This window comes from Oculina patagonica, chromosome 12, assembly GCF_052425735.1.
Source record: "Oculina patagonica isolate OP01 chromosome 12, crgOcupat, whole genome shotgun sequence".
Taxonomy (NCBI): Eukaryota; Metazoa; Cnidaria; class Anthozoa; order Scleractinia; family Oculinidae; genus Oculina; species Oculina patagonica.
Window position 1 is genome coordinate 31,941,173 of NC_135769.1, and position 11,895 is coordinate 31,953,067.

Sequence of the window (11,895 nt, forward strand, 5' to 3'; positions counted from 1 at the left end):
AACCACACGCACAACTTCAAGATTCGCACTTTAACCAGCGATTTGCTGAAATAACAAACAACACAGACAAACTAAACTTACAGCGAAAGAAAGCAAACGGAAAACTAAAACAGAAAGCGAAAAAATAATGGAAAAAATACGAAACTTACAAGATTTGTGCGAACACTTCGGCGACTTGAACATACTGACAACGAAAACTTAAAAAACACCGCAGAAAACGCTAAGCGAAACAAGAAATGGTAGATATAAAAAATGCACACGAAGATATAACAAGTAATGAACCTAAAAATAACTGACAAAGCTAATTACAAGAAAAATATGCGCAACAAAAAACGGAAACAAAGGACTCGACAAATAAAAACGAATAATAAGGGCTCCGTGGCTACATACCGGCCCCAATGAACCAATTAAATTCTAATTGTTCATTAACTGATAAACAATTATAGACACGAGCATGTCCTTAAGAAACTGAATTAATGAATACGCAACTTAAATGAGTCCCAAACAATGAATGTTCTAATTTAGTGTTCTCGCAAAGTTCTCTGAAATAGTCTCTAAACGAGTTCAGTTCACTGTAGACTTGTTACACGTCATGCTCAAGAAAGCACAGTTTTGAAATTGGTCTAACGAATGTCGAGGTGTTTGAGCGAACTCTCGCCGATCTGACTAATCCATCCTTTCCACGATAAACTTCGACAATTCTGGCCAAAGGCCATTTGCCTCGATGAACACTTTCATCCGCGACCAGGACTAAATCGTTAACCGCAAAACAACGACGAGGAGTGCACCATTTCTGTCTCAATTGAAGAGTTGGTAAATACTCTTTTAGCCAGCGGCTCCAAAATACATCTGACATGTATTGTACTTGTCGCCAACGACGCTTGCAATAATTGTCTTCCTTTGCGAAGACTCCAGGAGGTAGGTTAGGGTTTGCTCGTAGAAGCAGTAAATGGTTGGGCGTCAGGGGCTCTAGATCCTTGGGATCATTGCTGACCGGCGTTAAAGGTCTGCTGTTAAGGATTCCTTGCACCTCAGCCATCACGGTACGCAACATCTCTTCGTTTACCAGTTGTTGCCCTAACAGCGCCGTCAAAATCTTGCGGATTGATCTGATCACGCGCTCCCAAACGCCGCCCATATGCGATGCGGATGGTGGGTTAAATTTCCAGGTGACGTTCCTTTGACGGAGAAACTCAGTGATGGCTCTCTGATTCCAATCTTCTATGGCTATACGCATTTCTTGCTCCCCGGCGCGAAAATTGGAACCATTGTCGCTGTAGACTGTCGTTGGGTTTCCTCTGAAACTGGTGAACCTACGCAAAGCATTAACAAAGGAATCTGTATCCAGAGAGCACGTAATCTCGATATGAACGGCCCTGGTCGTTAAACACGTAAACAAACAGCCGTAACGCTTTACGTTGGAACGCCCTTGCTTAACGTACAGGGGACCAAAATAATCCAGGCCAACAGAGGTAAATGGAGGATCTCCAGGAGACAACCTTTCCTTGGGTAAATTAGCCATTAACTGTTCACCACGGACTGCACCAAGTTTCCTGCACAGGAAACAATCGCTAAGAACTCGACGCACGGCCGATCTTCCTTTAACAATCCAATATAGTTGACGGAGATTGGACAAAACGTATTCTTGTCCGAGATGACCTGCATCTTGATGGTACTTTCGAATAATCAGGTCCGTTACGTGATGACGATAAGGCAGAACTATTTGGTGTTTTGCGTCAAAATTGATGCCAGCATTCTCTAGCCTTCCTCCAACCCGAAGAATTCCGTCGCCATCCAGCACTGGACAGAGCTTGCGTAAGGGTAAGGCAGACTTCAATTTCCTTAGATGGGGTTTAACTTGGCGTGCTGATACTTGATTTCTGGAAATTCTTGGAAGAGCTTCAAATACTTTCGGGAAGGATAGCTTCTGTAAATGCCTGATTATCTCTCTTTCGGCTACTCGAACTTCATCGACAGACAATTCCCCTCGAGGTGATTGACTAACGGAGGAACTGCTGTTCACTGAAAGACCACGATGCCTTTGAACCGACCAATTCTTGAATCTCAGCAGCCATGCAAATGCTTTTCTCAGCTTATCCCAGGAGGAATACTGATGAAATAACCTTGAGAGAAAATCTTCTGCTGGTTGATTTAATACAGCCTGGCTGAACGTATGAACATCTCGTTTGAGTTCCGGATCGTCTGCAGATAGTTCTTTCAGTTGGTGGGAAGGATCACGAGGCCAAAGGTCTTCTTCTCTCGACAGGAACTCTGGGCCACACAGCCATTTACTTGAGATCATCCCATCAACTGTCAATCCTCTGCTAGCGTGATCAGCGGGGTTAAGCTCAGAGTTCACGTATTTCCACTGCTTTGGCTCGGAATGTTCGTGAATTACCGTGAGGCGGTTAGATACAAACGTATGGAATCTGGAAGACTCATTCCTAATATACTGAAGCACTGTAGTAGAATCTGACCAAAATACAGATTGGTGCACTGGTATCTCAAGCTCGGTCTTCAGGGTCTTGTCCAATTGGACGGCCAGAACCGCAGCTGAAAGTTCAAGTCTCGGAACTGTCATCGGCTTGATGTGCGCAAGACGGGACTTACCCATGAGAAACGAGCAGCAAGCATTATCCTTCGTGTCCACCAGTCTTAGATACGAGACAGCGCCAAAGGCAAACTGCGAGGCGTCAGCGAAGTTATGTAACTCGACGGTCTTCAATTCTCCGAGATCGGCAGGTTTGACACACCTCTTGACAGCTAACTGTGAAAGTTTGGGCAATTCTTCTTTCCATTTCTCCCATCTCTGACTTTCGTTCTCGCCAACCGGATCATCCCAGTCTAGCTTTAGCTTGCATAAATCCTGAAGTAATTTCTTCGCAGGAAGAATGATTGGCGCCAGGAACCCCAGTGGATCGTAGATCGAGCTTGTCAGAGACAATATTCCTCTGCGCGTGTTGGGCTTATCTTTCAGAACAGCACTGAAAATGAACATATCCTTCTGCATGTCCCATCTTAGACCCAAGGTCCGCTCAACAGGAAGTCTTTCCTTGTCCAAGTCGAGGTCGAGGACTGACGAAGCTCTCTCACTTTCAGGTATCGTCTCCATAACTTCGGGTCTGTTACTGAGCCACTTGTGAAGACGGAACCCACCCCTGGAGAGAAGATCTCGTAGTTGAGCCGCAAGGTTAACAGCGTGAGTAGATGATTCTACCGACTTGAGGCAATCATCCACGTAAAAGTTCTTCTTTACAGTCTCTACAACCTCTTTGTCAAATTCATTGATGTTATCTTCTGCAGTTTTCCTGAGGGCGAAGTTGGAACAAGCCGGCGACGACGTGGCCCCAAATAAGTGAACCTCCATGCGGTACTCAACAGGTTCCTGATCCAGGTCATCGTCCGGCCACCATAGAAATCTAAACGCGTCATAATCGTCTGGCGACACTCTCACCTGGTGGAACATGGCTTCCACGTCTGCTGCTAGTGCGACTTGTTCGTGACGAAATCTTGTCAACACACCCACGATACTGCCTGTTAGATCTGGACCACTTAGGAGATGATCATTCAAAGACATTCCTCTAAACTTTGCCGCACAATCAAAGACCACTCGCGTCTTCCCGGGCTTGTTAGGATGGAACACGGGGTGATGAGGTAAGTACCACAACGGTTTATCTTCGACTACAAGCTCATTCTCTGGAACTCTTTTTGCGTGCCCCTTGTCTACGTAATCTCTGATGGTTGCTTTGTACTTTTCAAACAGTTCGGCATCTTGCAGGAATCTCTTCTTCAACGACATCAACCTACGTTCCGCCAAAACCCGATTATTAGGAAGGTTAGGCACTTGCTCTCTCCAAGGAAGAGCCAGTTGATAACGACCGTCAACTAACTTGGCTGAACTCTCCATCACTGCTAGAGCTCTTTTGTCTTCAACGGACATGGAAACCTTGCAATCAGGGATCAGACCAGCATAGTCAGTCTTCCAGAATCTTTCAAGTTGTTGCATGAGGATATCTTCTTTCTCAACATTTGCAATTCTCGTGAAGTTAACACAGTGATGGCCTTTCGTACATTCCATTCTGTCTATGGGGCCCATTAACGTCCATCCCAGCGGTGAACGAATAGCGTACGGGTCACCTTTGTTGCCACGCCTTTCTTCCAATACCCAAAAGGCCTCTGGGACATTGCATCCTATGATCAGCTCGATGTTAGTCTCTTCGATGCTTAGCAGATTGATGTCTTGCAAATGAGGCCAACTGCTAATGTCTTGGTTGGTTGGAATGCTGTGGCTAGATGCATTTACTTTGTCAACTGTCCAAAGTCTCTGAATTTCTAACTTGTCTGACCCGTCCAAGGCTTCAACCGTTAGGCTTATCTCTTGACCCGACTTCGGACTGTCTTCCTTCTCTTGCGTTGTTAAGTAAAACGTTTTCTGCTCACCTTGAACCCCCAGACGCGCTGCCAAGCCTTTAGTACACAGGGAGACATCCGACCCGTTGTCAAGAAGGGCGTAGGTTAACAACTTCTCGCTCGAGTTCTGACATTGGACTTTCACTGGCACGATCCTGAGGCACACTTTACCACTTCCCGCTTGGGTACTGTTCAACTGTCCACCTTGGGCACCTTGAGTAGGCGTAGGAACAGTAGCTTGTGTAGCTTGGATACCTTGGGAAGCCTGTGATATCTGGGTAGCTTGAGTAGTTTGGGGAGCCTGTGGTCTCTGGGTAGCTTGAGTAGCTTGGGGAGCCTGCGGTATCTGGGTAGCTTGAGTAGCGTTACCTCCACTGGCATGGTTACCGTTCGGAACTTGTTGACAGGGAGGATGGAGCAGAGTGTGATGCTTTCTCGTACAACCATCAATTTGACATGCACCTCTGGACAGGCAACCCCGTGCGATATGACCATATTGGAAGCAATTGTGACAAAGATGAGCCCTTCTCATAATCTGAACACGTTCATCAAAGGTCTTTCTTCCAAAGTTCTGACATTTCATCAAAATGTGATTGCCGCTGCAAGCTGGGCAAACACGGGTCTTCACCCTTGAATTAACAGTTCCTTGGGTGTTTAGCGTAGTGATACGGTTAGGCGATGGTTCACTCGTTTTTGAACTCGGTGGCTTTTGTTTTGAAGTTCCCCGTTTGCTGTCAGGCGTAACGTCCATAACGCCTCCAAATACTGGATTATTTGCTGCTCTTGCTTTGACTGCAACGAACGATGAGATGTCCTTGATGTTTGGTCTCTTGCCAGATTGCTGGATACCGTCTGCGACTTCGACAAACTTTGTACGAAGATGAAATGGTAGTCTTTGTACTATTCTTCGGAGGTTGTCAGCACTGTTGACCTCATCAATGTAGCCTATGGACTCGAGGGTGTGTTCACAGTTTTTTAGCTGGTCGGCAAACGCAAGTAATCCCGAACGATCAGATGCCTTAATTGGAGGACCCTCAGTAATCTCGCTCACAAACTTAGCCGCAATTGTGTACGGATGGCCAAAACGCTCCTTCAGCAATTTCCTCGCGGACTGATATCCCCTTGAAGGATCCATAACAACGCAACAATCAATCGTCTTCTTCGCTTCGCCCGTTGTGTATTGCAGTAGGTACATGAGCTTCTCACTTTCACTCGTTGCGTTTCGTTCAATAGTGTTCTCAAACGACCGGATAAAACTCCAATATTCCATTGGGTTGCCATCAAAGGTGGAGAGGTCAGGTTTAGGCAAGGCAAATCCCTGTCTTATTGTCGAGCCCAGTTTATCAAGCACGTCTTCAACGATGGCAAATTCGGAATCCACGGAATCAGTTTGAGAAAGTTCATTATCTGGAATCGGCGGGGCGTACGTAAACTCCCTCGCGTGCGGGTTCAGCCGAGAACATATAACATCATTGTCGTAAGGAACTTTTTTGAGGTCGTCTTTGGCTTTGGTCTCAACTCCGACACCTTTAACTTTGGATCCGCCATCGCGCTGTGAACCAAGTTCTCCAAAAGATGAACCAGTTTGCTGCGACATTTTCGGTTTTGCACCATCAATAACGGAATGATCTTCTTCGAGGATTTTTACTTGAAGAGCCGCCTGCTCTAGTTCATATTTCGCCTCCAGAATTTGACGCTCCATTTTCATTTCCTCTTGCTTTCTTAAAAGTTCTTGTTCCTCTAACAGTTGTTTCACTTTGAGGCGTGCCAACGCTTCCTTGGCCTTTAACTGCTTAATAGATACACTAGAAGAGATGCGACTTCGACGAGAGCCAGCCGCGCTTACGGAATCTTCAGGACGGATGTCCGTTTCTTCACGAGTTTCAGAACGAATTTTGACATCATCGATCCATCGCTTGATGTTTAGATCGAATTGGTCCTTTTTCTGACAATGTTCCTGGAAATAACGTCCTTCCTTTGCCCACTCTTCGAGATCTCCGGGTAGCGATGCGATGTATGAATAATGCGATTCCTCGAAGCGGCTAAATGCTTCATTAATTTCTAACAGTTTCTTCGAGACTTCTTCGACGTTTCTCGCATCCACAAGGAGGGCCTCAGTTGCCCGATACAACGTTGTAATTCTCGACAAATGTCCCGATCTTGAATTCTTTAATCGAAGACTGTCGAGGGCTTCTGCGGAATGGATTCTCCTTCGACCAAACTCATCCATAACGCGTTCCATAACGAAGTTTCATACGAAATCTTCAAATGAAATGTATAATCAAACCACACGCACAACTTCAAGATTCGCACTTTAACCAGCGATTTGCTGAAATAACAAACAACACAGACAAACTAAACTTACAGCGAAAGAAGCAAACGGAAAACTAAAACAGAAAGCGAAAAAATAATGGAAAAAATACGAAACTTACAAGATTTGTGCGAACACTTCGGCGACTTGAACATACTGACAACGAAAACTTAAAAAACACCGCAGAAAACGCTAAGCGAAACAAGATAGATATAAAAATGCACACGAAGATATAACAAGTAATGAACCTAAAAATAACTGACAAAGCTAATTACAAGAAAAATATGCGCAACAAAAAAACGGAAACAAAGGACTCGACAAATAAAAACGAATAATAAGGGCTCCGTGGCTACAGAAACTGTTTGTATTTTATTTAAGATTATCTTTCTCGTGTCTTCTCTCTAGCTCGTCACCCCCGCGCTGGTGTCGTGAACATTACATTCACTGGAGAGCGTTAAAAATGGCGTACAACATTCATCATCAACTGGAAACCATTTTACAAAGACAAGTGAGTGTAACACGCTAGATTCCCAAAATCAGTTTATTAGTAGACAAAGAATTGCTCCTTCCTAAACTGTGTAACGTTGTGTTCAAGTGCCTCACAACACAAATAGACAAAAATTCCCCCTGTTTTATAAGGTCTTTAGTTTTTCTCGACACGACAGAAAAGAGGAGCAAGCTGGCGGACTTCCCAAACTGTTTTTACTTCTTCCCAATTTTATGCTTCGTACGAGCAGGCACAAGTTTATATCCGTCTCACTCTAAATAGGTTATTTTAGTCTTAGACCACTTACTCGTCTCTAGTCACTTCTAAAACCAATTTCGTTGTTAGACGAATAGACCGTTCCCGCATTCGATCCAACGACTACGACTGGTTTCAAGTTGAGGCTCGGGTGGACAAAAATACAGTATGAAAATTGTCCATCCCAGCCTCGACTTAAAACCATTGTTTGCGGGCTAAGAAGCGTAATGCGGGAAAGGTCTACTGTGAGGTGTAATTCCGTCAACCTTTGGCTTCATTCAAAAGGTGTTGCCAGACAAGTTACTTCAGACGAAACACGCCTTTGTGTAAACTGAATAGAGGCTAATTACCCGACTATCAGATAGGTTATTCGTTCATGGTAAAATTTGTTCTTTTTTTACTTTTTCAGCTTGCTAAGGGCGCTCTTCCAAAGCAAGCTACAGAAAACACAAGTGCAAACTCCAAAGATCTTCTCAGGAGAGCGCTTTGTAGCGGATATTTTTGCAATGTGGCACGAAAGTAAGCTATCTTGAATGAATTTTAATTTATTTAATGACAGTGTGAATTTGACTCATTCGTTCGCGCACGAAAAACTTAATTGTTTCATCGTGAAGCTTGTTCAGTTTAACATCTTTTTGTTGGCTTTCCAAGCTTCTTAACCAATCACCGAACGAACAGGAGCACGTGCAATCTGGCAGCTACTGTTTACTTTATTGGTTTTCTAGCCACAAAAATATGTCATGCAAGGCAGAATATTACACCTATGAATTCAAGTCACTTTTCAGTTCGCCTTCGTTTTGTGTCTTTTACCATTAGCTTTGTTCTTTCTAGGAGCAGCACAGGAAATAGCTTCCGCACGATGGATGGACATGGTACACAAGTTTACATTCATCCATCATCAACGGTAAGGAAGGGGACGGTACAGTGACTGTAAACTCCTAAATTCCTTAAGTAGCCATAAATTTGAGAGGGATTTTTCGAAAACCAGGCCTGCAACAGCCACAAACGCCGCTGGACAAAAGGTATAATATACACTGGCGTGGATTGCGTGTAGTCGCTAGTAATTTCTCCCGGAAAACTGGACTCCTCAAGTAGGCCTATCTGATGGCGGTTAGGGCCGGCGCGTCCAAATAAAATTTAAAGTCTTTATACGAGCCGGTTAAATATGCTCGAAACGTCTTAATCTAAAGCTATTCATTTGATTCGAAATGTTTCAATATTTCCATCAGTTCAAACTGGATAAAGTTCTTCATCTTTGTTTTCAAGAACACTTTTTATGCCTCCGATATTGTATATACCCTTACGTAAGTAATCGAATCGATTATTTCTCTAATTTCTTTAGTTATTTGGTTGTGAAGATCAGCTGGAGTGGATTATTTTTCATGATATCATTTGGACCTCAAAAATATATGTTAGAACGGTATGCCCGGTGAGTAGTTTAATTACATATTTATTTTTTACTTCTTTTTTCAGAACGGTGCTCTTTACATTTCAAACCCCGCGTTACCTTTCTCTCAACATGGTTATTTTACAAATCACATTTAAGTCATCTATTTGAAGATTAACATATAGATTCACTTTATACTTGGTGTTGTCGGTCATGTTTGGTACATGTACTCGTTTTTTTCTACCCATTGTCCCGTTACAGATAAGGTACGACTGGGTGAGAGACCTTCTGCCCAGGTTACATGAAGTAGACAGTTATTCGTTATCAGGTTGGGCTGAAGGGAAACTCACAGACAGTAAACATGAAGGGAGCTCACGTGACCATGACCAACACGAAGCAGGTTTGTATTTCCAGTTGTAGTATAAATTTCTCGTAAATAACTGTCAGAGTAGAACTACTCCATTCAGGTCATAACAATATCTCAATGCTTCTACGTTTTTTGTTTCAGACTCTTCTACAGAAGCTGCTAAAATTTTAAAGCGAAACACGGAAGATTCTATTACGGCTGCTAGGCAACGCTTTCTAGAGAGAAAAAGAGCACGTGATCAACAACAGGGCACGTGACTGGACTGGAGAGAGCAAGTTGGGAAAGATCAAATGCCCTTTTAAGGACAGACAGCACGTGGACAGCACAAGCCGAAGGGCGCGTGTGAAGCACGCTGATCTCCAGGCGTCACGTGTCAACGATGTCTCCATTATTTGGAGCACGAGACAAAAACATGGAGTTTAATGAATAGCTTAACGGAGGCACACAGAGCAAGAACTTGTGTAGTATGGAAACTTTAAGCTTCTGTTCAGAGATGGTCAGTATGTATGTAATGACGCCTACACAAAGAAGGCAATAAATTCAAGACACATTCGAGTCATGATATAAACAGAGAAAACAATTAAATAACTGAATATTTCAATTAAAAGCTTGCGTCAGTTTATTATCAAGAAAACAAAACCTATTAAAATCAACCAACTCCATTTTCTCATTATGATTCAAAAAAGAAAAAAATAGTTTAATTTTCAAGGGTTTCATCACCTAAAACGTTAAAACAATCTATTTTTAGTCCTAAGTCCTAAGTAAAACTCCCGCTTTTGCCACGCCGCGTTTGTGAAGGTGAATTTTTTTTTCATTTTTCATATGACTCATGCACTTGAGAAAAATAAACTTCTTGAATTGTCTGCGGAAATTTACGAAGTAAAATAATTGAAACAGAATGCCATTTATTAAAAATACAATCAACACGGGATATAGTATTGACCTCTATGGTATCCTCCGCGTTTTCTTCGACTTGCTGAACCTGCTATTGCCATGGCAACTGGCGTTTCACTCGCCAGCTCCATTGTGCTGTCATTTTCCCCGGCATTGTTCAAATCTTCTATTTCAGCCAGGGTCTGCTTTTGCCGGACAGTTGTGCCCTTATCTGCAGTGCCATCGTGCCAATCCTCGTTTTGAACTGCTGTAACAGACTCACTTGTTAGGTCCGAGGTTTTGTCGTGTTCGTTAGCATCTTTCAAGTCCTCCCTTTGTGTCTCGGTCTCTATCTCACTTGTTAGGTCCACGGCTCTGTCGTTTTCGCTAGTATCGTTCAAGTCCTCACTCTCGGTCAGTGCCTGGGTTTTTGCCACACTTGTTAGGTCCGTGGTTCTGTCAATTTCGCTAGTGTTGTGCACATCCTCGCTTTCCACCAGTGGCTTGGTTTCTATTTCACTTGTTAGGTCCACGGCACTATCATTTTCGATAGCATCCTTTAAATCCTCGCTTCCGACTTGTGTCTCGTTTTGTAGTTCACTTGTTTGGTCCATCGTCCCATCGTCTTCACTTGCATCGTTCAAGGCCTCGCTGTCACCAGATCTCTCAAGTTGTGCCTCACTTGGTAGTTCCACGGTTTCGTCACTAGTAGCAACGCTGAAGTCCGCGATTTTAGCCAGTGTTTCACTTGGTACGTCTATGGTTTTGTCATCCTTAGAAACATCGAATAAATCCTCACTTGTAGTGTCCTCTTTCTCTTCGCCTCTCTACAAGAAATGGAAACAGTATAAAAACCTCTTTGATTGGTGATTGACTTTTTTTAAAAAAAAAACTTTTAGCTGGTTTCTTTTTCCACATTGTGCATATTACTTCAAATTCTAGGTTTTCAACTTTGCATTTTTCAGTCTTTGTTACAATTTAATGCAAAAAGTCGCTTTCTTTTCTTTGCCTTTACCTGTGAAGCGCTACTTTCGCTGTTTTCTTCTCCGCCATCTTTGCTTCTAACGTTTCTGTAAATATAGACCCCCACTCCAGTAGCTATTCCTAAGCCAACAAAAGCTACTATAAAACTCTTCCATTTTCCCATGCTTTCATCAGTAACTGAACTCGCTTTGGAAAAACTTGTTTTTAAGAAATACCACTCCTCACTACCGATCTCAAACCAATTTACTTTAAAATTGGGCATGTTAGTAAAACTTTTCAACTTTGTTTTAATTGTGATGTCACAAATTTAGCTTTACTTGTAAAGTGCGCGCGCAATATTTCCAAAATATTTTTTTTGTGCAGTGTGTTGTCGAATTCTAAATCCACTGGCAATTATTCCTCTTTGTCTTATTCATCGAGATGGGAGGGAAAGCGAGAATGGGTCTTGTAAGCAGATCACAGGTATTTGGGGTTTACGACGACTAGATGAGGACTTTTCCTACTGAAAGTAAATTTTTCAATGGTCAGATGCCCTTATAAAGGCCGAGTAACACGGGCAAAACGTTTTGGGTTTTTTTGTGTGTGTTTGTTTTTCATTTTGCCGCGCACAACAGCAACCTGCAATATATGAAACAATGTTGAGCGATAACTTAACCATTATCGTATAATCAGTCAATTATGTTAACGTCAGTCAATTATGTTAACGAAAGAAAAGAGTAAACAGTAGCACAACGCTTTTTAACTTCAGTGCAACAATTTTGCGCGATATATTAAAAGAAACGAGAAAGAAAATGTTGCCCGTATTACTTGTTGCCTTAACC

The 11,895-nt window shown here is 42.9% G+C and overlaps 4 protein-coding genes across 4 annotated transcripts; 1 reads left to right on the forward strand and 3 right to left on the reverse strand.

Annotated features, from left to right (window-relative positions):
* Positions 1–242: 242 nt before the first annotated feature.
* Positions 243–4,012, reverse strand: LOC144633180 (uncharacterized). Its single transcript, XM_078491986.1, has 2 exons — positions 1,083–4,012; positions 243–623 (listed from the first exon to the last, which is right to left on the reverse strand). The coding sequence occupies exons 1-2, from the start codon at positions 4,004–4,006 to the stop codon at positions 584–586; spliced, it is 2,964 nt and encodes a 987-aa protein (XP_078348112.1). The 5' UTR covers positions 4,007–4,012; the 3' UTR covers positions 243–583.
* Positions 4,013–4,039: 27 nt separating this feature from the next.
* On the reverse strand, positions 4,040–6,331 carry LOC144633562 (uncharacterized; the record flags this gene model as incomplete). The annotated part of the gene is made up of 1 exon (XM_078492409.1): positions 4,040–6,331. A coding segment is annotated over exon 1 (2,079 nt), but the record flags the coding sequence as incomplete, so codon positions are not given.
* A 30-nt stretch (positions 6,332–6,361) lies between these two features.
* On the forward strand, positions 6,362–9,653 carry LOC144633563 (putative ATP-dependent RNA helicase DHX40). The gene is made up of 7 exons (XM_078492410.1): positions 6,362–6,411; positions 7,061–7,229; positions 7,873–7,982; positions 8,295–8,367; positions 8,806–8,892; positions 9,112–9,250; positions 9,359–9,653. The coding sequence occupies exons 1-7, from the start codon at positions 6,362–6,364 to the stop codon at positions 9,472–9,474; spliced, it is 744 nt and encodes a 247-aa protein (XP_078348536.1). The 3' UTR covers positions 9,475–9,653.
* A 475-nt stretch (positions 9,654–10,128) lies between these two features.
* LOC144633201 (uncharacterized) lies at positions 10,129–11,513 on the reverse strand. Its single transcript, XM_078492016.1, has 2 exons — positions 11,106–11,513; positions 10,129–10,917 (listed from the first exon to the last, which is right to left on the reverse strand). Exons 1-2 carry the CDS (start codon positions 11,334–11,336, stop codon positions 10,138–10,140), a joined length of 1,011 nt encoding a protein of 336 aa, XP_078348142.1. The 5' UTR covers positions 11,337–11,513; the 3' UTR covers positions 10,129–10,137.
* Positions 11,514–11,895: the final 382 nt, after the last annotated feature.